The sequence below is a fragment of the Rasamsonia byssochlamydoides genome, assembly GCF_041956645.1.
Source record: "Rasamsonia byssochlamydoides strain NRRL 3658 unplaced genomic scaffold VTN77scaffold_2, whole genome shotgun sequence".
Taxonomy (NCBI): Eukaryota; Fungi; Ascomycota; class Eurotiomycetes; order Eurotiales; family Trichocomaceae; genus Rasamsonia; species Rasamsonia byssochlamydoides.
In genome coordinates this window covers 395,830-414,450 of record NW_027192385.1, presented here as the reverse complement: position 1 = coordinate 414,450, position 18,621 = coordinate 395,830, and the positions used below count along the sequence as shown (strand labels likewise).

The 18,621-nt window shown below is 48.5% G+C and overlaps 9 protein-coding genes across 9 annotated transcripts; 2 read left to right on the top strand and 7 right to left on the bottom strand.

Moving 5' to 3' along the window:
* Nucleotides 1-390: 390 nt before the first annotated feature.
* On the bottom strand, nucleotides 391-977 carry VTN77DRAFT_2705 (uncharacterized protein; the record flags this gene model as incomplete). The annotated part of the gene is made up of 3 exons (XM_069418574.1): nucleotides 391-447; nucleotides 503-582; nucleotides 638-977. The coding sequence occupies 3 exons, from the start codon at nucleotides 975-977 to the stop codon at nucleotides 391-393; spliced, it is 477 nt and encodes a 158-aa protein (XP_069282186.1).
* Nucleotides 978-5,237: 4,260 nt separating this feature from the next.
* VTN77DRAFT_2704 (uncharacterized protein) lies at nucleotides 5,238-6,104 on the bottom strand (the record flags this gene model as incomplete). The annotated part of the gene is made up of 1 exon (XM_069418573.1): nucleotides 5,238-6,104. The coding sequence occupies one exon, from the start codon at nucleotides 6,102-6,104 to the stop codon at nucleotides 5,238-5,240; it is 867 nt and encodes a 288-aa protein (XP_069282185.1).
* Nucleotides 6,105-7,235: 1,131 nt separating this feature from the next.
* On the bottom strand, nucleotides 7,236-7,509 carry VTN77DRAFT_2703 (uncharacterized protein; the record flags this gene model as incomplete). Its single annotated transcript, XM_069418572.1, has 2 exons — nucleotides 7,236-7,361; nucleotides 7,447-7,509. The coding sequence occupies 2 exons, from the start codon at nucleotides 7,507-7,509 to the stop codon at nucleotides 7,236-7,238; spliced, it is 189 nt and encodes a 62-aa protein (XP_069282184.1).
* Nucleotides 7,510-9,016: 1,507 nt separating this feature from the next.
* Nucleotides 9,017-10,232, bottom strand: VTN77DRAFT_2702 (uncharacterized protein; the record flags this gene model as incomplete). Its single annotated transcript, XM_069418571.1, has 4 exons — nucleotides 9,017-9,163; nucleotides 9,230-9,958; nucleotides 10,054-10,136; nucleotides 10,190-10,232. 4 exons carry the CDS (start codon nucleotides 10,230-10,232, stop codon nucleotides 9,017-9,019), a joined length of 1,002 nt encoding a protein of 333 aa, XP_069282183.1.
* A 2,103-nt stretch (nucleotides 10,233-12,335) lies between these two features.
* On the top strand, nucleotides 12,336-13,316 carry VTN77DRAFT_2701 (uncharacterized protein; the record flags this gene model as incomplete). The annotated part of the gene is made up of 1 exon (XM_069418570.1): nucleotides 12,336-13,316. One exon carries the CDS (start codon nucleotides 12,336-12,338, stop codon nucleotides 13,314-13,316), a length of 981 nt encoding a protein of 326 aa, XP_069282182.1.
* Nucleotides 13,317-13,974: 658 nt separating this feature from the next.
* On the bottom strand, nucleotides 13,975-15,607 carry VTN77DRAFT_2700 (uncharacterized protein; the record flags this gene model as incomplete). The annotated part of the gene is made up of 2 exons (XM_069418569.1): nucleotides 13,975-15,153; nucleotides 15,206-15,607. The coding sequence occupies 2 exons, from the start codon at nucleotides 15,605-15,607 to the stop codon at nucleotides 13,975-13,977; spliced, it is 1,581 nt and encodes a 526-aa protein (XP_069282181.1).
* A 334-nt stretch (nucleotides 15,608-15,941) lies between these two features.
* Nucleotides 15,942-16,673, top strand: VTN77DRAFT_2699 (uncharacterized protein; the record flags this gene model as incomplete). The annotated part of the gene is made up of 3 exons (XM_069418566.1): nucleotides 15,942-16,213; nucleotides 16,265-16,371; nucleotides 16,426-16,673. 3 exons carry the CDS (start codon nucleotides 15,942-15,944, stop codon nucleotides 16,671-16,673), a joined length of 627 nt encoding a protein of 208 aa, XP_069282180.1.
* A 299-nt stretch (nucleotides 16,674-16,972) lies between these two features.
* On the bottom strand, nucleotides 16,973-17,908 carry VTN77DRAFT_2698 (uncharacterized protein; the record flags this gene model as incomplete). Its single annotated transcript, XM_069418565.1, has 1 exon — nucleotides 16,973-17,908. One exon carries the CDS (start codon nucleotides 17,906-17,908, stop codon nucleotides 16,973-16,975), a length of 936 nt encoding a protein of 311 aa, XP_069282179.1.
* Nucleotides 17,909-17,995: 87 nt separating this feature from the next.
* On the bottom strand, nucleotides 17,996-18,576 carry VTN77DRAFT_2697 (uncharacterized protein; the record flags this gene model as incomplete). Its single annotated transcript, XM_069418564.1, has 2 exons — nucleotides 17,996-18,063; nucleotides 18,390-18,576. The coding sequence occupies 2 exons, from the start codon at nucleotides 18,574-18,576 to the stop codon at nucleotides 17,996-17,998; spliced, it is 255 nt and encodes an 84-aa protein (XP_069282178.1).
* Nucleotides 18,577-18,621: the final 45 nt, after the last annotated feature.

Genomic DNA, 18,621 nt, shown 5'->3' with positions numbered 1-18,621 from the left:
GGCACAAGGGGAATCCAACCAGATTGACCCCGTAAAAGGGTGGAGGGCGATTATTTTGTTGGAATGACGGCTATCTGTTGCACGCATCTCTATGAAGAGAGGCAATGCTCTTTTCAAGAGGAGTGAATATTACACAGAAGAGAGAAGCCACTGAATTATGCGAAAGAACAACTGTATTGCCAGAGAATATTCTGTATTATGCTCGGTTATTAAATATGCTCGGGCATCCTTGCGTACAAAATTGAAAGGAGTTTAAACAAAAGAAACCCAGAATTCAAGTCTTCCTAACCTTCCCGTCCCTCCACAGGTACGTGTGATCAAGTCACCCTCGATCGCCTCATGCTTGCTGAAAAGACAATAGTCGGAAAGGACGAAGAGAACTCGGATCCTTTACAGCAGGGAGCCAAGAGCAACGCAAGGAACGTCGAGGCCGATCAAGGTGCCGTCCTATTACGATCATCGTCAGTATCAAGACTGGATGTACACGCAGAGCTTGACTTACTGAAGAGGCGCTGTTGTTCTGGCAGCATGCAATGTTCTGCTTGCACTGCTGGTTGACAATGTCGCTCACACCAATGAGAACTGCAGCGGAGTCGTCAGCAAAGTCATCAGATGAATAGCGAAATCAGAAACTTACGATCAACGTTGAGCTTGGAGCACTTGGAAAACAGAGCGAGGCCCTGAGCACCGTTCTTGCCGTTCAACAGGTTCGAGAGAGCACCAGCCAGAGGACCGCTGGTGACGTCGGTGGTGTCACCAGCGTAGCTGACGTCGTCACAGCAGGCCACCTGAGCCTCGTTACCGCAAGCTGCCTTGGCCTCCTGGACGGTCACGTCCTGCTGGAGAGGCCAGAAAGGCTGCTGACCACCAGGCTTGGCGACCTCCTTGCCGTGGGCCTCACCCATACCAGAGGGGCCAACGTTGGGCAGAGCAACCACAGAGGTGGCGAGGGCGAGGATAGCAGCGGTGAACTTCATTTTGACTGTGTGGGGGTTGGATTTGAACGATAGTTCTAAAAAGCTCTGTAAAAGAAAGGCTCTGTGGGAGATTGGTCTGAAGACTGCTGCTTCTGGGAGAAGAGAAGAGTAAAGAGAGTGAGTGATTGTTGGATGATGATGAAGAGAGGAGTTCGAGGGTGTCGATTCAACACGTTTATATAGACAGAGGTGGAGGTCCTGTTGGTACGATTATTCGGCCCAAGGGGCTGTACGACCGCTTGAAGACACAAAGTCGTCATGATCCTGGAATGCAGAATTCAGAAAAACAGGAACTTCTACCAGGTGAATTGCATCCAAAGGCTGTGATAGGATCCCTGGCATGGCAAGAGGAATGGATCTGCCGCCAGCCGTGCAGAAAAACGAGACTCTCGACGCAGGAACCACACGCCACGGAACCCACCCATCGGCATGTCATTTTCGATCTGCTAATAAGATCTCGACTGGACCTGCCGAATAATGCATATGGGGCTGAGGCCGCATGAGAAGTGATAGTTTGATGCCAGGAGCATGATACCATGGCCGAGAGATACAGTGGTAGCCCTTCATTCGAGAGATTGCTTAATCCTGTTGACATGGGAGTCGGAAATGTTCCATTAGAAACCTGATTCTGCCGTCAACATGAGTTTCACTGGGTAAACCTTTGGGTATAGACCAACTGAACGACCTCACGCCCTCCTTGTTTGGGATAGACCAGCTGCAGTCCTCTCATTTTGGGATTTTTTTCCAATAATTCGGTAGATCCACAGACGCCTACACCTGGGCTCAAACAACTGAGGTGGGCTCAGTGGCTGGCCAAGGATCGGGGAATGCAATGGGTTGTAGAAATGAGCTCATCTGCAAGGGCGCACGAGAGGTCCGCTGCTTGCTGTGAACGGTCTAAGGTTCGGGCCTTTTCTGTCACAATGGGCTTGTGGAGAGGCCTTCTACCCGAAACATGCAAGGCTCTCTGCAGGAACGTCCATAGCTGAGGTCCCTGAGAAGAATTCAGGACGACGTTTTGGTCGAAGTAGTTGCAGTTCTGCAGAGCTGATTAGTCATCGTCCGGGGATGATCCTGCAAGGAACTGGAACCCGAATAGGAAGGATCCACAACATACTTTACATATGGAGTACTCTATATGCACTCTCCATAACGACAGACTCGGGGTTTGTTTCTGAATTCGATCTCGTCTCCTTGGAACTATCCACTGGTCCCATTGAACGCTGCAGGTATGGGCATTTATTGAACACCTCCTGCATCTATCTTTCTTCGTCAAGGGAACGGTCTCAGTATGCCCTGGGAAGGTCCTCAAGGGACCAGGCTAAGGTTACTGTCGACGATCACCGGTTCTTTTCATGGAACGGAATCCGACAAATCAGACGTTACAGCGCCGAATACTTTGCAGAGGACACCGTATGTGACATGTCATTCGACGACACGGGAGAAGCTCTACGATTTCGAGATGATCTCCAAGAGCAACGGAGAAGCTTCTTCCCTATCTCATCTCTTCGATCACTAGTCTATACAGTAGATAAAAATTGAACCGAAATACAGTACTAACGTGAGAGTTTCTGCTACCGCCAAGAATTCATGATAAAGTTATCGACTTCCATATTTTATCCATTAGGAACTTAATAATAATATTCTATAGTAACCCTATATAAAAATTCAATAATATGTGATAAATAGCTAGGTACTATTTGTTAATATTGAAAAATAAATTTAATTAGTCATGCAGATGTTCTATTAAAACAATTTAAAAAAGGAGGTAATAATATAACTTTATTACCAGAAAAGTTCAAAATTCTAGTTATAAATATTATTTAAAAATTAAAAATTTAGATAGATTGACCGAGAAATATATCAGATTTCAATAGATTTATAAAGATAATGACAATGGTTGAGGAGTTATGGTATATAACGTAGAGGCGATCCTTGAAAATATATATTTTCGGTAAGTTTTAAAAACGCCTTGACTTCCCTATAAAAGTTCAGACTCCGTAACTAAGCAAAACCATGAATATAAATAAAGTTTTATATATAAAATTCTTCCTAATTTAGCAATTATCTATATTTTTGTGATAAAAAAAAAATAGAGACATATCATATAAATTCGTTGAGAAATAATTCATTATTAAAAAAAAGGGTCGACTTCTGCGGGAAAACACTCTATAGAGGTCAGGAGATACTGAACTAGTACCAAGTCTCTTGCCTATGATAGGCCACTTAAATAAGGAATAGGTGCAGGCCAACCTGGACCAATTCAGATTTGACGAGAAGCGTTTCTTTTCTTGGATTTGGATTTCGGTGGAAATTTAATGGAGAGAGAAGGGTGGATCGATGACCATCTAATCTCAACCATGTCATTGATTGAAAGAAAAAAAAAACCACAGATAATTAATCCTTTAAAAAAGATATTGCAAAAGTCAGGGTTAAAAGAGTTCTGTCTGTCTTCCAGGTCAGTTAGCGTGCTTATATTATGAACTGCCTGTATATAATAGCTTGCCTTATAATCACAATGAATCTTACTAAGAATACTACTTTTCATGCAGGATATTGGAAATAACATAAGATAAGACAGATAGATACCCAAAGGTAAATCCATTTGACTGAAATATCCATGATGAAATGACTAGGCCGTAGCTGGGGCTAATCTTTTCTTTCCTTTGAAATTTTGTACGCAAGGGTGTACTGTACGCAAGAGCATATTTCATAACCGGGCATCATCATCATCATCATCATAATACAATACAGAGTACCTGCTCTCTGGAGTCCTGGACAATTTCGCATAATTCACTGCCTTTTTTTTTCCCTCTCTTCTATTCTTGTGCAATCTCCAGCCATGCTGAAAGAGCATCAACTGGTTTGGACGGGTAGAGATTCCCCCCTTCCGAGAATAATATTGATACTGGAGACTTCTCATTAATTCGAGAAACCAACTCATCCTCAACAATTTTTTTTTTGAAAACTGTAGGATCAGTCCTACCCTACTTCCTTCCCGTAAACACCGATAATACACATAAATGCCTTGTGTAAATCCTCGAGAACGGAAAACACGGGCGAGAGCTCGTACGCTTTCTTTCCTTCACAACCATTAACTATCAGTCTTTCGAATCCATGTCTATGTGCCCAGTTCATTGACCTTACCTTACCCTTTGGTTTTATTTATTTCTTTCCTTCAATTCCGTTTTCTGTTTATGTTTCCGTTATCGGTATGCTTGCTCATTTTTAGCCCATTCCTTCTCTTCCTTCTTTTCATACGCGTACATAGTACTGTGGCACCACCGTACTACCATACTACTACTGCAGTAGTGGCACTTACCTGTTCCCAACTTCCAATACAATCTATATCACGTATCCTATCGATCGATCGTGGTGTCAGGTAGAGTTACGTAGGGAGGAGGGTGTCACAAATAAATAAAATAATTGGTTAAACAGATGATACCGTTATGCCGTTATTTAAGTAGGAGGCACACAGGAAGATGGTCAGATGGATGGAGGTAAGGATGCACATGTTGAAACTTGAAACTTGAGGGTAGGGCGAGACTATGTACTGTACATACACTGTTGCTTATGTAGTGGAACACAGATATAGGTATATTTATGTGAGATGGAAGGATGGAGGAAAGGATGCACATGTCGAAACTTGAAACTTGAGGATAGGGTGAGAATATCCATTGATACGTGCTATGGTGGAACACATATATTCGAGTCATTAGGTAGTACATACATACCTAGTTACTGTACACACACTAATATACAACAACTCATACTGAGTCATCCGAGTGCATAGTCACAAGTTAATTAATCAATTCATCTTCTTCCTGAGTAACAAAATGACATGTATTTATTTCCTCGTCTTCGTATCATCTTCTTCATCCTTATCCTTTCTCTAAATACCGGTTATTGATTCCAGGAAAAAAAAACAAACAGGGTTCCTGTTCCTTGTTTCTCGCCTTCACTCTCCTGTCTCACGGAAAAGATTTGATTTGAAGGAATAAATGAATACTGCAGGTCATATATACATACACTATGATTATCATATTCTTTATTTTCCGTGAACTGGACCAAGAAGAAAAATAATATAACAATAAAGAAAATCAAATAGGTAGCAGTCTGTTTATCCTATCCTATCCTATCATATCCAATCCAAAAATACATTCCATAAAATAGGGTATAATCGATAAATAAACCAATAAATCAAGAAATAAATGAATGAATGAATGGATAAATGGATGAACGAATCAATGAGTGAATACATCAATAGCAGTACAAAGAATCATTATCGGCATTCTCCTTCCACTTCCGCCCTCCCAGTCGGAAAGACATCGACTCGATGCTCTTCTCGTTCACGGCGCTGCCGCCGTCTGCCGCCGTGCTGCTGGTGGCAGCGGAGGTAGGCGTGATGGGCGAGACTGACTTCGAGGCGTCTTTCTGTGTCTTGGGGGAACGGGGGATTTGTAGGTTTGGCCGCGCAGACTGTGACTGGCGCTTGCTGAAGAGTCGCGCGAGGGATTTCCTCCTGGTGGCCTTGTGTTGCTGTTCTTGTGGCTGCTGCTGCTGCTGCTGCTGCTGTTGCTGTTGCTGGTCATGATCGTCAGATGTTGTCGTGGACAGGTCGGGTACCAGGTCTGGCACGTTGGCCTGGTCCGTGGACTGCAGCTCCGTCACCTGCTCCTCCTGGGTTGGGTGAGCTTCAGCGGTTGAAGAGTTCGCGGTGGTGTTGTCCAGCTCTTTTGTAGCGGCAGCAGTCTCGCTCCCCTGGCTGGCTTCATTGTCCGGACCAGGAACAATTACTTCAGGCGATTTCTCCTCTGATTTCTCTTCAGGAGCACCTCCTTGTGAGTCTGCAGCAACATTCTCTGGTTCGGCCGAAGCATCTTTTTCTTGGGATGTAAGATAGTGTGATTGAGCGGCCTCAGTTGTTGCTTCTTGCTCGCGTGTTGCCTCTTGAGGTTCCCCTGAGACCTTCGCCACGTCGGTAGGAGGGGATGTCTTTACGGGCTCTTTTTCAGTGTGAACAGCTCCATCTTGTGAGGACACTGGGACAGGCTTCGGTGGTTGAGACGCCAATCCAGCAGCTTTCTCAGACCGCAGGCAGGGGAATAGTGCTGAAAGGAAACCCATGATGCCACCCGACGACAACAGAGGACAGACTGGTTAAAAACAAAAACGAAAGCCGCTTTCCGTGTTCTTGTAACCGTGAACGAGCGAAGGTGAGACAGGGTATTTATTATAGGTAACACCCGACAGAACAAGCCGGACCATGCGTCGAACAAGGGTCCGGACGATCCGGTGAAGGTCCTGAAATCGACACGGTACACGAGGGCTGTAACGAAGGTGAATAACAATAACTACCCCCTCAGCAATTGCTTATGCCTGGTAATAGAAATAAAGCGAGCGTCGAAAACATACAGATAGACAGAAAGTAGCACAAGAAACAAGCTTAATCTAGGAGAGTCCTACTAATAACATCTGCTGGAGAAGTCGGGGAAAAGAGGGGCAGTTCAACAGACTGTACCGCCGTAGTGATATAGAAGCTTTCTCCGTTCGAGTAAGGTTGACTTCGAGTCTAGCCAGGAAGGGCAGTCCTCAGCGTGTGCCCAGGTGAGATAGAGTGCGCAGGACTGGTGGAGACTAGCAAGGTAGGGTAGGCGTCGTGACTTGTTCCCAAAATAATGACGGATGGGGGGTCGAAGAGGAGGAGTCGTGAGTCGTGACTGGTGACCACTGGCGAGTCAACGTCTAGGCCAGACTCTAACCCAGACCCCAGAAATGCAGTCAGCCGGGTGAGTTAGGGCAGAAGTTTGAATTTTCTGCCTTTATAAAGAAGAAAGAGCAGGCCCGGTAAAGAGCAAGCCTTCTCAGTCGGACTGCCAGGAAAACAGCCTGAACAGGCTGAACTTGGCCAGTCGACGGACACGACTGTGGTACAGTTCATAACCACCCCTCAATAATAATAATAATTACTTCGTCGCGAATATTATTATTATTCTGTGCCTGGACGGGACCAGGGTATTTGGCAAATAGTGCATACTAGGATTTAGTATTACAGGGACGTCACCCCTCAGCGCCCGTTCTATAGACTGACAAGTTGACAACCGGGGCAATGAACTTGGGATGCTTCTCTGCAGAAAGCAACCTGCGGATCGCCATTGTCAGCAGTTATCATTGTGCGTGCCCTTCCGAAAAAAAAAACCCGTCAACCGGCATCTGGATGGAAATGGATCTTCCACACGCGCAACGGCCACATGACGTTCAGTGGTTCTGGTTCAGGATTGTGGGAACCCCATACGTCCGAGCGTCTCCCCACAAATTGTTTGGCGCCGCGCGGAGGTTCCCCAGAAAGGCGAATCGGTGGCGACCTGCAGCGCTAAGCACGGCCTAGAGACGCAACTTTATTAGTTAGTGTATTGGCCAGTCAAGGTGGTGATGAATCATGGATTGAATTCAGGGGCTTGCTCCGTACAGACAATGCCGTGGTCGCCCGTTCCATCGTACCCTGTACGTATTCCGTGGTGGCGCGTCGCATCGTGCAATCCAGGTTTGTACGCTAGTGTCTGCTGGGATAATTCATTCCAGGGTGTGACGATCCTCATCCATTCTGGAATGCGCCCCCTCAGGGAGGGATGTCGATTACGCTGAAAAGCTTGATCCCGTCGGTACGCGGTGATTGGTAGGAAGCAGGTGTACGGAGTAAGTAGACTTGGAGTGGCCGTAGGATTAGGAGATACCGTGTCCTCCGGAATAGTGAATGGTACGAACGTGAACGGGTACGACCGTACGACTACGCGGTACTCCGTACGCCCGCCCGGTGAGCAGGAAGATCTGGATCGTTCGATGATTCGATCTTAATTCTGCACCAGCACAGTCGTAGTTAGTACTCGTAGTACGGAGTAGACGAGAAGTACAACCGTGAGTTGCAGTTGCTCACACAGTGACACTTTCTGAACGCGGGTGAGCGTTGAAATTGGCATGGACTCGAATTGATTAATTGATTAGTGTCATCTTCCCTGGTTCTCGTGCCGTGGGCCGATTCAATTAAATTAATGAATGGCATTTTAGTCCGGGAAGGCGCACCTGCACAAAGAACCACCCTCCAATGGCTTCGCGACTCTAGTAGATATGTACCAGCAGGGAATATTATTAATCATCGTAATATTAGGTAGTTCCGACGACAGCCCTCGTGATGCGTTGCCCTTCTCTGCCGACGTCGGACGGACTCTTGTCAACGCAGCCAACGGCTCTGCAGGAATATGCTGACTTGTTACTTACACAGTTACACCTGTACTCTGTACTCCGTACCTGTGCTCTCTTTATGCAGAGGAGACCGGTTATCGCCATTTTGCCTACAGGATACATATGTACCTGATCAAAACGAGACCATGCAAATTGGCAGTTGCCTGCCCACGACGAATGAGAATAATCATCGACTCAGGATTGCTCTTGTCGAGCCGAGGTTGGCATCACGTGTCGTTTACCCAATGAAGTCGATGAACGTGACTGTCGATACCTGACGCTGAGTACTAGTGGCCAGTATCATGACGTGGTGTCCAGTAGGATATTCAAGTTTGATCGAGTAATTAACTCTCTGCTCAGGTAGCCTTTCACATGCAGATTCAGTGGACAGGATGACGGTTGGATCAGCGTCGAGAGACAGAAGCTAATAATGATCGATCACGATCTTGGCATTGCGACGGTTCTAGATGCAAGATTTATAGTATATGGCATATCTATCTATTGCTTCTTAAGCTTTACTCCGTACTCTGTGATCACTGATACGCGGCAGATCTTGTCTCGTCTCAACTCTCACTTCTTCAACTTTCGAGTACAATATAAAAATTCTGGTTCTCTTCTTGCCTTGATTTGAAGTCACGATTATTTATTGCGCCTTTCTTTCTGTCCTGTCCACCAAGTCCAAACTATCCTACATACAATTCGAATATCTCTGAATGAGACACTAACCAAGTCCACAGGTGAGCTATAATACTCTAACTGATATGGCAAGAAACGAAGCAGATCTAAGACAAAGCGCTAACTCAGAGCTTGCTCTGAACCGGCGTGTCGGTGTAGAGAGCTTTTGTCTTGTTCAAGGTTTCGATCGCTTCCTTCTCGATCCGAGTGAGCAGCTCTTCACATGTTGGGATGTCGTGGATGAGGCCAATCACTTGGCCGGCGGTCCAGACCTGCAGAAATAACTGTTAGCTTCCTTCACATTCCTATTATCAGGGAAATAATTGTTGGGAACGCACTCCAAAGTCAATGTCCCCATTCAGAAACACCTGTCGGCCTCGCTGACCGCTGACCAACGGCGCAACTTCCTTGAAATCGCCCGTCTGGCTTTCCTTCTCGACCTTCAGTGCTTCCAGGGCAACTTTGTTGCCATAAAGTCGGGTGGTGTTCTTCCACCGACGCAGCACCAGCGCGGTATCGGTTTCCTGCGCCTTGACAATGGCCTCCTTCACGTTCTGGTGGATGGGCGCCTCGACGGTGCACATGAAGCGGGTCCCCATGTTGATGCCCTCCGCGCCCAGGGCCAGCGCTGCGGCCAGGCCCTGGCCATCGGCAAACCCACCCGACGCAATGAAGGGGACCGTGAGTTCCTGCCTGGCACGGCTGAGAAGGATGAAGTTCGTGATGTCATGTTCTCCCACATGGCCAGCGCATTCAAAGCCGTCGATCGACAGGAAATCAACCCCCAATCGGACGGCCGCCTTGGCGTGCCGGATCGTAGTACACTTGTGAAGAATAATCGTGTTGGCCTTTTTGAGCTGCTCGATCACGGGGCCCGGGTTGTTCCCCGCCGTCTCGACGATGCGGACCCCTTCGTCGATGATGACCTGCGCGTATGCTGCGTAGTTTGGGGGTACAAGGGTAGGAAGGAGGGTCAGATTAACCCCGAAGGGCTTGCTGGTCATGGTGCGACATTTGCGAATCTCTTTCCGGAGATCTTCGGGAGTGGGTTGCGTAAGAGCGGTGATCTAGATGCAGTGCGGGTCAGCGAGTTGATCAATACGCCGTTGGATTATCTCGGAACACAATACGTCAATTTATAACAGCGCCGAGGAAGACGTACAATTCCAAGACCACCAGCATTGCTGACCGCAGCAGCGAGCTCCGCATATCCCACCCAATGCATGCCACCCTGTACAACGGGGACTGGAGAAAAGCTCATTAACCACTAGCCATTCGAGGAGTAAAGACGGTCTTACTTCTGATTCCCAGCTTCCTGGTAAGAGCTGTGTTGAAAGGCATTTTGATGCGATCTACTCTGTAGTCACTCCGGATTATGCAAGTAGGGACGTGAGTGGTGGTGAACGGAGGCTACAGCAGAGCTGACATTGGCGGCCTTGCGTGACACTGAACAAAGAAGAGTACGGAGTAGCTAGCTTAGCCGCGGCGGTTCAGGTGTGGGGAACCTGCCGAGGTACAGCAGTAATTACTCCGTCGACTAATCAGAAAATCACCCTCCAATCGGCGACTTATTATTCGGCTACATAGTTACATTCCTGCATAACTGAGTTATCCATTGAATTGTATGCTATAGAAAAATAGGTAATCCTGCTTTGTCTTAAAGGAGTTTCCTCTTGTCCGATAGGGTAGGCCAAGGGAGAAAGAAGGTGAACAACCCAGCCACCCCCACGCATGTGATTGACTCTCTTATCGATAAGGAGCAGGTATCGTGATAAGATCGGAAATGATATACGCGCGTATTATGTACTCCGTATATATATGGACAAGAATCCTCAATTATTTCTTCACCTGTAATTGGACTAAACTTGTCTCTTCAATCAGAATTCCATTTTCTTTTTTTTTTAAAAAAAATAGAAAAACATGTCACTCTCTATCCAACATTGAATCCAATCAATAATGGCCCAAGTGTGCACATCCCCATGAATTCTACAGTTAATGCTGCAGTCTTTGGATTTATCAAAACACATGTATAGTACATCTAAGACTATCGTGATGCTCACAAAGAAAAGAATACCTATAACAATACCAAACAAAGCAACCAATCCCTGTGCAAGCCACTCACATGATACGACCGCTGACAAAGCCAGACACATGCAACAATCCACCTTTGCTGCTGCTGCAGCATAAACATCACAACGACAGTACAACCCCCAACAGAACCTGGGGCCCCTAGCTCAGTGTGTAATGCATCTGACCTGAGTCGGCCCTCCCCTTTGGGGCCCTCTCTAGCTGGGGGTCCTGGGTTCGAGATGCGTTGTCGTCAAGTAAAATCCCTGCCTGTCAATTTAATTGACAGGAGAACCAGTGGTTTTCGTAGCACCCTAACCAGCCAAGAGCTGGGGGGTGTGAGCTTTTTTATATGCTGTATTCTTTTTTAACCTACTTTATTAATTCCGTGTTTACCTGCTTTTCTACTTTTGATGTCGTTGTATTTAATTGTTGACAGCATATATCAGTATCTGTAGTGACCATGAGCAACAGAGGTCTCTCAAGTTTCTGGAATATTATCTAGAAGAGTCCTTCGCTCTTCCAGTATCGTATCCATCTCGAGATGGAGCCAATTGTCTCCGAAGCGACGTCTCAGTCACATCGGTCTCGAGGAGGTATTGCAAACGGCGAAGAGCATTGACAAGCCTGCGCACAGATTGAGACCCATCGCTGATACAGCTGACCGTTTCGTAGCTGAAATTGACACTCTCGCCCAACAACAGCGATAACCCCGACGGAGCAGGCAAACTCGACAGTCTCATTCATGAAACAGGTAGTCGAATATGAGAACAGCGAGAAAAATTAGACCCAGACGACAGATAACGAGCCAGTTTCCGATGAAAACAGAGATGCGTCTGAACAGCAGGTGGAAAAGTTGAATGGAGAGGTCGTTATCGTATAATCAAGGGGAGGAGGGGTTATATATACTAGGTCAGCCCAGTCCGTCAGTTCCACATCCTTGCCAGCAGCAAGCAGTATTTATCTGCATTCATACAGATCTCGACCTCAGCGCAGCATTTTCAAGGGTGTACCTTCTGATAGACATAAAGAAAACCTATATCAAATTTTCGAATGGGCTGACTGTATAGATTGTATGTGACGGCATTGACGCCAATTGTTGATTAGGTTCTTGGTTCCGAGCCCCAGCTCAAGGACGGTTTCCCCTCACGACTTCCTCTTTTGGCAGGTGCATCGATAAGCTAGATAGATGATATTTGCCTCTTATCTAACTTCCTGTTAGTACACAGTGTATGTAAATTAATTATAGAGCTCAGAAGCATCCCACAACGAAATTATTTTATTACCATCTATCTGTCCATCAAGGATTTGTTATGACTGTTCAAAAGAAAGACCAGACACAGGGAACGGTCATATTTTTTATTGAAAGAGAAAACAATGTCCAGCACAATGACGAAGTCCCCCATCGGCAAGCACCCAACAAACCACTGGACCTACGATCCTGAAACCGGCCTTATCGACCTCTCTCGACACAGCACCACCAGCGATGATCGTCAGACATTCCTCACCCTACAAACAGCCACCAACCCAATCCGCTTCGACCCCACCAAATCCGCCCTGGTCATCATCGACATGCAGAATTTCTTCCTCGAGCCGGCACTGCGCGGCCAGCAGCAGCAACCTAGCCCGGGAATCCAGGCTGCCAACGTGCTCCTGGCCACGGGCATCCCAGCGGCCCGGAGACATGGGATACGGGTGGTATGGGTGAATTGGGGGTTGACGGACGAGGAGGTGGAGACGATGCCGCCGGCGGTGGTGAAGGCGTTTGACGTGTACGAAAGCATGAATAATCATGATAATAACAGTAATACCGCTGTCGTCGAACAAAATGGAGATCAAGGTCAAGGTCACGGTCAAGGGGCAATACAGATCCCGCCGAAGAAAACGAAAAGCCGCATCGTCTACAAAGGCCTAGGAGTCGACCTGGGCCCCATCGACCTCGGCGACGGCACCACCGTCGACGGCGGCCGCATCCTGATGCGCGATACCTGGAACGCAGCGCTGTACCCGCCTCTGGACGAAGAGTACCGCAAGGGCTCTGCTGATACAGCGCTTCCAGACGTCTGGATCCACAAGAACCGCATGTCAGCCCTCTGGGGTCAGGGGGCCGACTTAGAGAAATTCCTGGAGACGGAAGGGATCACGACGCTGTTCTTCGCGGGCGTCAATACGGATCAGTGCGTGGGCGGCACCCTCATGGATGCGTTCAGTAAAGGGTACGATTGTATCCTGTTGCGGGACGGCGTGGCGACAAGTTCGCCGGGTTTTGCGACGGAGGCTTGGGAGTGGAATTGTGCGTATACCTGGGGGTTTCTTAGTTCTTGTGAGGCGTTGATGAACAGTACTACCGTGGTTTAGCGGTGTTGATTGGGTATCGCCTAGTTAGTACCAGGTACCTAGGTACTTGGATGCAGGTATGGAGTGGTACAATATCACAGATACCTAGTCTGGGTGTATGGGTATATGACCATCTGCACCTGCTATTCTCATTTCAAGAGAACAATACAAGTAGAATCAGTAATCTGAGCGTTCCGCTCTGCTCCCACAGCGCGCAGCTAGCTTATGGCTTAAAAGACTTTCTAAAGAGAGGAGATTCAATGCGATGAAAACAAAACACATTCTCACAAATCACCTCCATCACGAAAACACATTGGAATAAGAACGAGATGAGATCAACAGGCGTGGCTTGATCATCAAAAAAAGCCACCTCCTCCGAGGACTTGGGACAACCGGACTAGACGCTAAAGAAAGAAAGTCATCATGAAGAAATGCTGATGGTGTATATAAAAAAAGAAGAAAAATAAAAATGAGTGCCAAAAAAAAAACGCCTGGTCCCTTACGGTGCCCCTTTTTTGCCAAAAAAAAAATATAACTAACGCTGGTACGACTTGTCTGCAGACAAGTCATCTGAAGTATGAGACATAGAATGAGAGAAGAGAAGAGAACAGAAGCCAACAACACAGACATGCAAGCATCATGACGAGCGTAAGGAGTGTAAGGAGAAAGATGTTACTAGTTAAAACGGCCGAGCTTTTCCTCTCCCAGCTGCATGGATTCCTGTCGGCGAGGTAGACGTCACGATATCTTCCTCGCCGCCTCCCAGAGCGGCTCCAAGGAAACCCGCTCCCCAGATGCCTGCCAGCCCCCACATGCCTACCCTCCAGCCGCGATAGAGACCCTGCAGTCCCTGGCCTTGTCGTCTTCGACGCTGCACGCCGCGTGGGACCTGTTTCCCAACCGCCTCGTGCGCCAGATCCGTTTCCGACGGTCCAGGGGCCACCCCTTCTTCGTACACGATGCTCCACATCGTTCCTAGGATACCGCGATAGGTTTGCGGCGTGGGTACGATGGTTTCGATCTCTGGCGTCTCTGTCTTGCTTTCTGCAGATGTCTTGGATGAGGCGGCCTTTGCCGGACTCTTCTGACGCAGAGCGGGAGAAGTGAAGGTTGCAATCTGAGCCCGACGTAGGACTGTCTCGAGAGGGAAGCGAACGCCTAATTCTAATCCCGACGCGATAAACGTGAATATGCTCCAAGTGGAGGGGTTGAGGACAGGGTCAATCGAGAAGTAGGATTTGAGGAAAAGCGGAGCACTCATGCTCAGCAAGTTGGGGAGACCGGCGTGGAGAATGGTGATCGGAATAAGGTGAGGGGGGATCATGTAGTTCGGAGTCGGAAGAAGGCGGAGAGCCCGCAATAGAGAGCGGGGTCCATGAGTCAGCGGCGTAACAATGAGAAACGTTCGAGCGGTGTCGATGGGAGAGAGGATGATTGAAGACAGTGCGGAGGAGACAAAGGACAGGATTAAAGTAGTGGTGGGTGAAGCCACCGTGAGGATATCCTCAGTCATTGACGCCGCATTTCCATCCTCGGGTAGGCCCAAGATGGCGGCGAGAAGGCTCCGGATAAAGGTGTTCAGAGTAGGGTGAAGAAGAGAGTAGATGAAGGTGGCATTGGTGGCCTTCCATATCGACGTTGGTCCACTGGTCGACCACAGTTGCGAAAGGACTTCCATGAGAGACGACGGGTTTTTGATGCGCAGCCGGTGTTTCGGAGACGCGGCAGGCTGCGGGAGATAACCACTCCGGTCCGTAATATGATGTCGCTGTTTGCGAGACTTTGGAGTTGAAGGTGATGGAGTGGCTGGGGTAGGCGAGGTGAAGTAGTTGCTCTCATCGTCGGATGACTGCGAGTCCTAGCGGGTTGATAAGCATCTCCATATGTTAATACTGCAAACTGAGACATACCTGCTCAAAATAGTTGTCTCGCAACGGTTGACTCTGCTTTCGCCGGTCATCGAGCGCCGTCTGCCCATCCTGAGCGTCTGGCACGACATAGACCTGGAGTATCGTCTTTGCGACGTCGAACGGCTGGGCGATCAATACGTTCGAGTATTTCCATGCTGCGCGGTCCAGCAGGTCTTTGAACCATTCTGATACAGACGGCGACGATTCCAGATAATCGGTATAGTCCAAGTCCGACAGAAGCTCTCGAGCAGAGCCTCCAATGGTCGTTCTCGTCGACGCAGCCGAGGCAGCGTGTGCAGCAGAAGAGGCGTTGGCGGTCTCACTGGGCGACAGCCCGATAGAGGGGGGGATGTAGTATGGGCGCAGGGGGTTGGGCCCTTCACGGGACTGGGACGACGCCATGATGCCCTCTGGGTGAGCTCAGCGGCCGTCCAGTCTGGAGTGTGTCGTGGGGGAGGGACTCAATCGTAGCGAAAAAGTGGGCGGAGTTGATGAGTCGATGATCAGCGCCGCCCGAGCTAACTGCCCGAAAAAACATGACGCTTCCGCCCAGCGCCGCTTTTTTCTCGCTGCTCCGCAGAAGCAACGCCGCACCAGAGGCCCTCTTGGCTGTGGTCCTTGACTGTCTGGGTCGTCTTATTTTCCCTACGATCCGGTCCTGCCTCGCTCTCTTCTACAGACAGTAGCTTCGCCGGGCGTTCGCTACGCCAGTGATTTCCGGTGTATTTACGCCGCAATGCTGTTCTGGAGGGAGGCCGGCCAGCAGCTACGACATGCGGCTTCGAGAGCGGTGGCTGCTGAACGATTGAACCTGCGCAGACGAAATTTCAGCAACACTTCTCTGCGGGGAGAAGCTGCCGTTGCATCTCCCCGGTTATATTCTGCCAGCGCCAGGCGGGGATTGCTGCGTCAGGAGCAAGTACAGAGCTTCGCGCGATCACGACGGCGGTTCTCCGCCACCGCCGGTGTTGCACACGGTCATATTACGCCGCCAAAGCCCGGAGAGGAGTGAGTACATGAGACCAATGGTATACTTGGCTAGGATGCTGATGAGGCAAGGATCAATGTGTCCTTTATTGACAAGGACGGCCAGAAATTCGATTTCCAGGTGTCCGAGGGCGACAACCTGCTAGACATTGCGCAGGCCAACGATCTGGAGATGGAAGGTAGAAGAATAGCCGCTCACAAGTTGCCCAGGTAGTTTACTGACTACGTTCAAGGTGCCTGCGGAGGCTCTTGCGCCTGCTCCACCTGCCATGTCATTGTCGAAGACCCCGAGTACTATGACCGAATGCCGGAGCCAGATGACGATGAGAACGACATGCTCGACCTTGCCTTTGGCTTGACGGAAACTTCACGACTGGGATGCCAGGTGAAGATGACCAAGGACTTGGACGGGTTGGTAGTGCGGCTTCCGGCCATGACGAGGAACCTGCAGGCCAGCGACTTTGTGGATAAGAACAAGTGAGAATAATGCGCTTGTTTTTAATTGTTGGGGTTTTGCATATGGTCCCTCTCTTCTCCATTGCATATGGCGAACACGGATCACACTGTATTGTATGTAAATAGAATTCCTCAATGTAATAATGCACGGAAGATATTTATTCAGACGGGATTAAGATCAAAGACATTGGATGAAAAGTACCAGACTTATTTTATAGACAGTCGTGATTGTTTTCATGCCGCAACAAAAGAACATTAGAAGAGTGAAAAAAAATTCCATATCCACCAACGCCAGCGACTATGCAGAACAAGAGATAATCTCCGTCAAGCTTCCTCAATGGTCAATGGCTTCCCTTTCTTGCCATTGATGAGCTCCAAAAACCCTTGCTTGCTGACCTCGTTCACCGCTTTCTTCCTCTCTTCCACCCCGATCGTGCCCTTCCGCCGTTCCTCGCGCGCGGCCTCCTCTCCACGGACCTGCGCCGCCCGGACGGCATTGAACAACTTCACCACACCACGCTGGGCGATCTTGCGCAACCGCTTCTCTTCTTCGGCCGTCTGGCCGGCCACACCGCGCTCGATACCCAGGACGTCGCGAATCCGACCGCGATCGAGCTCCTCTTTCTTCTCGGCGCGCAACTTGGCGCGGGCCTGTTTCTCCAGTTTCTCATTGGCAAGCTCCTCTGTCGTCTGTGCAGCGGCCTTGCTGCGAGACAGAACGGGATCTGCGCGTGCGGAGGTGGGTAGTTTGGTAGCCAGAATCTTGGAAATGGATGTCGAGAAGGCGGCTGGATCGTTTCGTTTCGGAACACGCCTCTGATTGTTATTCTTCGTCTTTCCGTCTAGGGAAGATTCGTTATCAGAGCTGTCATCTTCAGACGAAGCGTCCGATCCGGATTCATCGCCAGAACTATCGTCGTCGCCATCCTCGTCACTTTCAGAATCGTCTTCCGAGGCGTTCGTATCACTATCCCCGCTGGCTCCCTTCTCTTCTTCCTGTTGCTTTTGCTCCGAAGGCTTTTTCACTGAATTTTTGCTAGCGGATTTGCTTTCTTTCTTTGCCTCTGTAGAATTCTCGTCCTCCGCATCCGAATCCAGCAAATTGACTGGAGCGAAATCGCTTTTATCTGCTGCGTCCTCCTCGTCGGAGCTGCTGTGATACTCGAGCTGTTTCTTGAACTTCTTCTTTGGTCGAGTGATCTTGCCATTCATGCCATCTAGGACCTTGCGTTTCTTGGAGGGTAAAGGTGGCGGCGCCATTGTTTCTGTGGTCTCTGGCCTTGAGGCTCTCTTGGTGGATTGTCTTGATTTTTCTTGTCTTGCGGCAGATAAGAAGCTGAACTTTTTTTACGCGATCAAAGCGGGAGGGCAATACCGCACTCCGATTGGCTGAAACTCCGCAATCCGCGTAGCGCCTACAGGAGGGTAAAGTCTGAACATTTCAATTGAACTTCGCCATTCTGTAGATCCAGAAATTAGATATGAATTTAACGTAGCAAGCATCGGTTATAATGGAAATTTTTGGATATCTTTTTCTTTTGTTTCTTCTCTCAACTGTAAGAAATTGAGTATACCTGCTAAGTTCTTGATTAATCGTGATTACATGCAAGACGGGACTGAAGAATGAAGGGTATCCATCAGATTGAAACCAGTTGGGAGAATTGAAAATGGTAGACTCAATACTATCGCGCTCTAAATGTATATATTTCAGGGGCAATTATTCCAAATTACGTCTATTTACCTGTTGGCAGTTCATCTGCCGTCACGCCACCAAAGTTCTCCGCGGCTCTGCCTATTCGACGGCGGACGCTAACAACGCTCCAGCCACATCCCACTCTGGAATTGGCCATTTCTCCAACGGTGGCCACTCCGCAATTCCATCGCAATATCACCCTCCTCAGCGACTTGGCTGCGCTACTCTCCTCCATTTGCCCAGAGAGCTGCTGCGAAGCGTTAATTTTTCTTTACGTCTG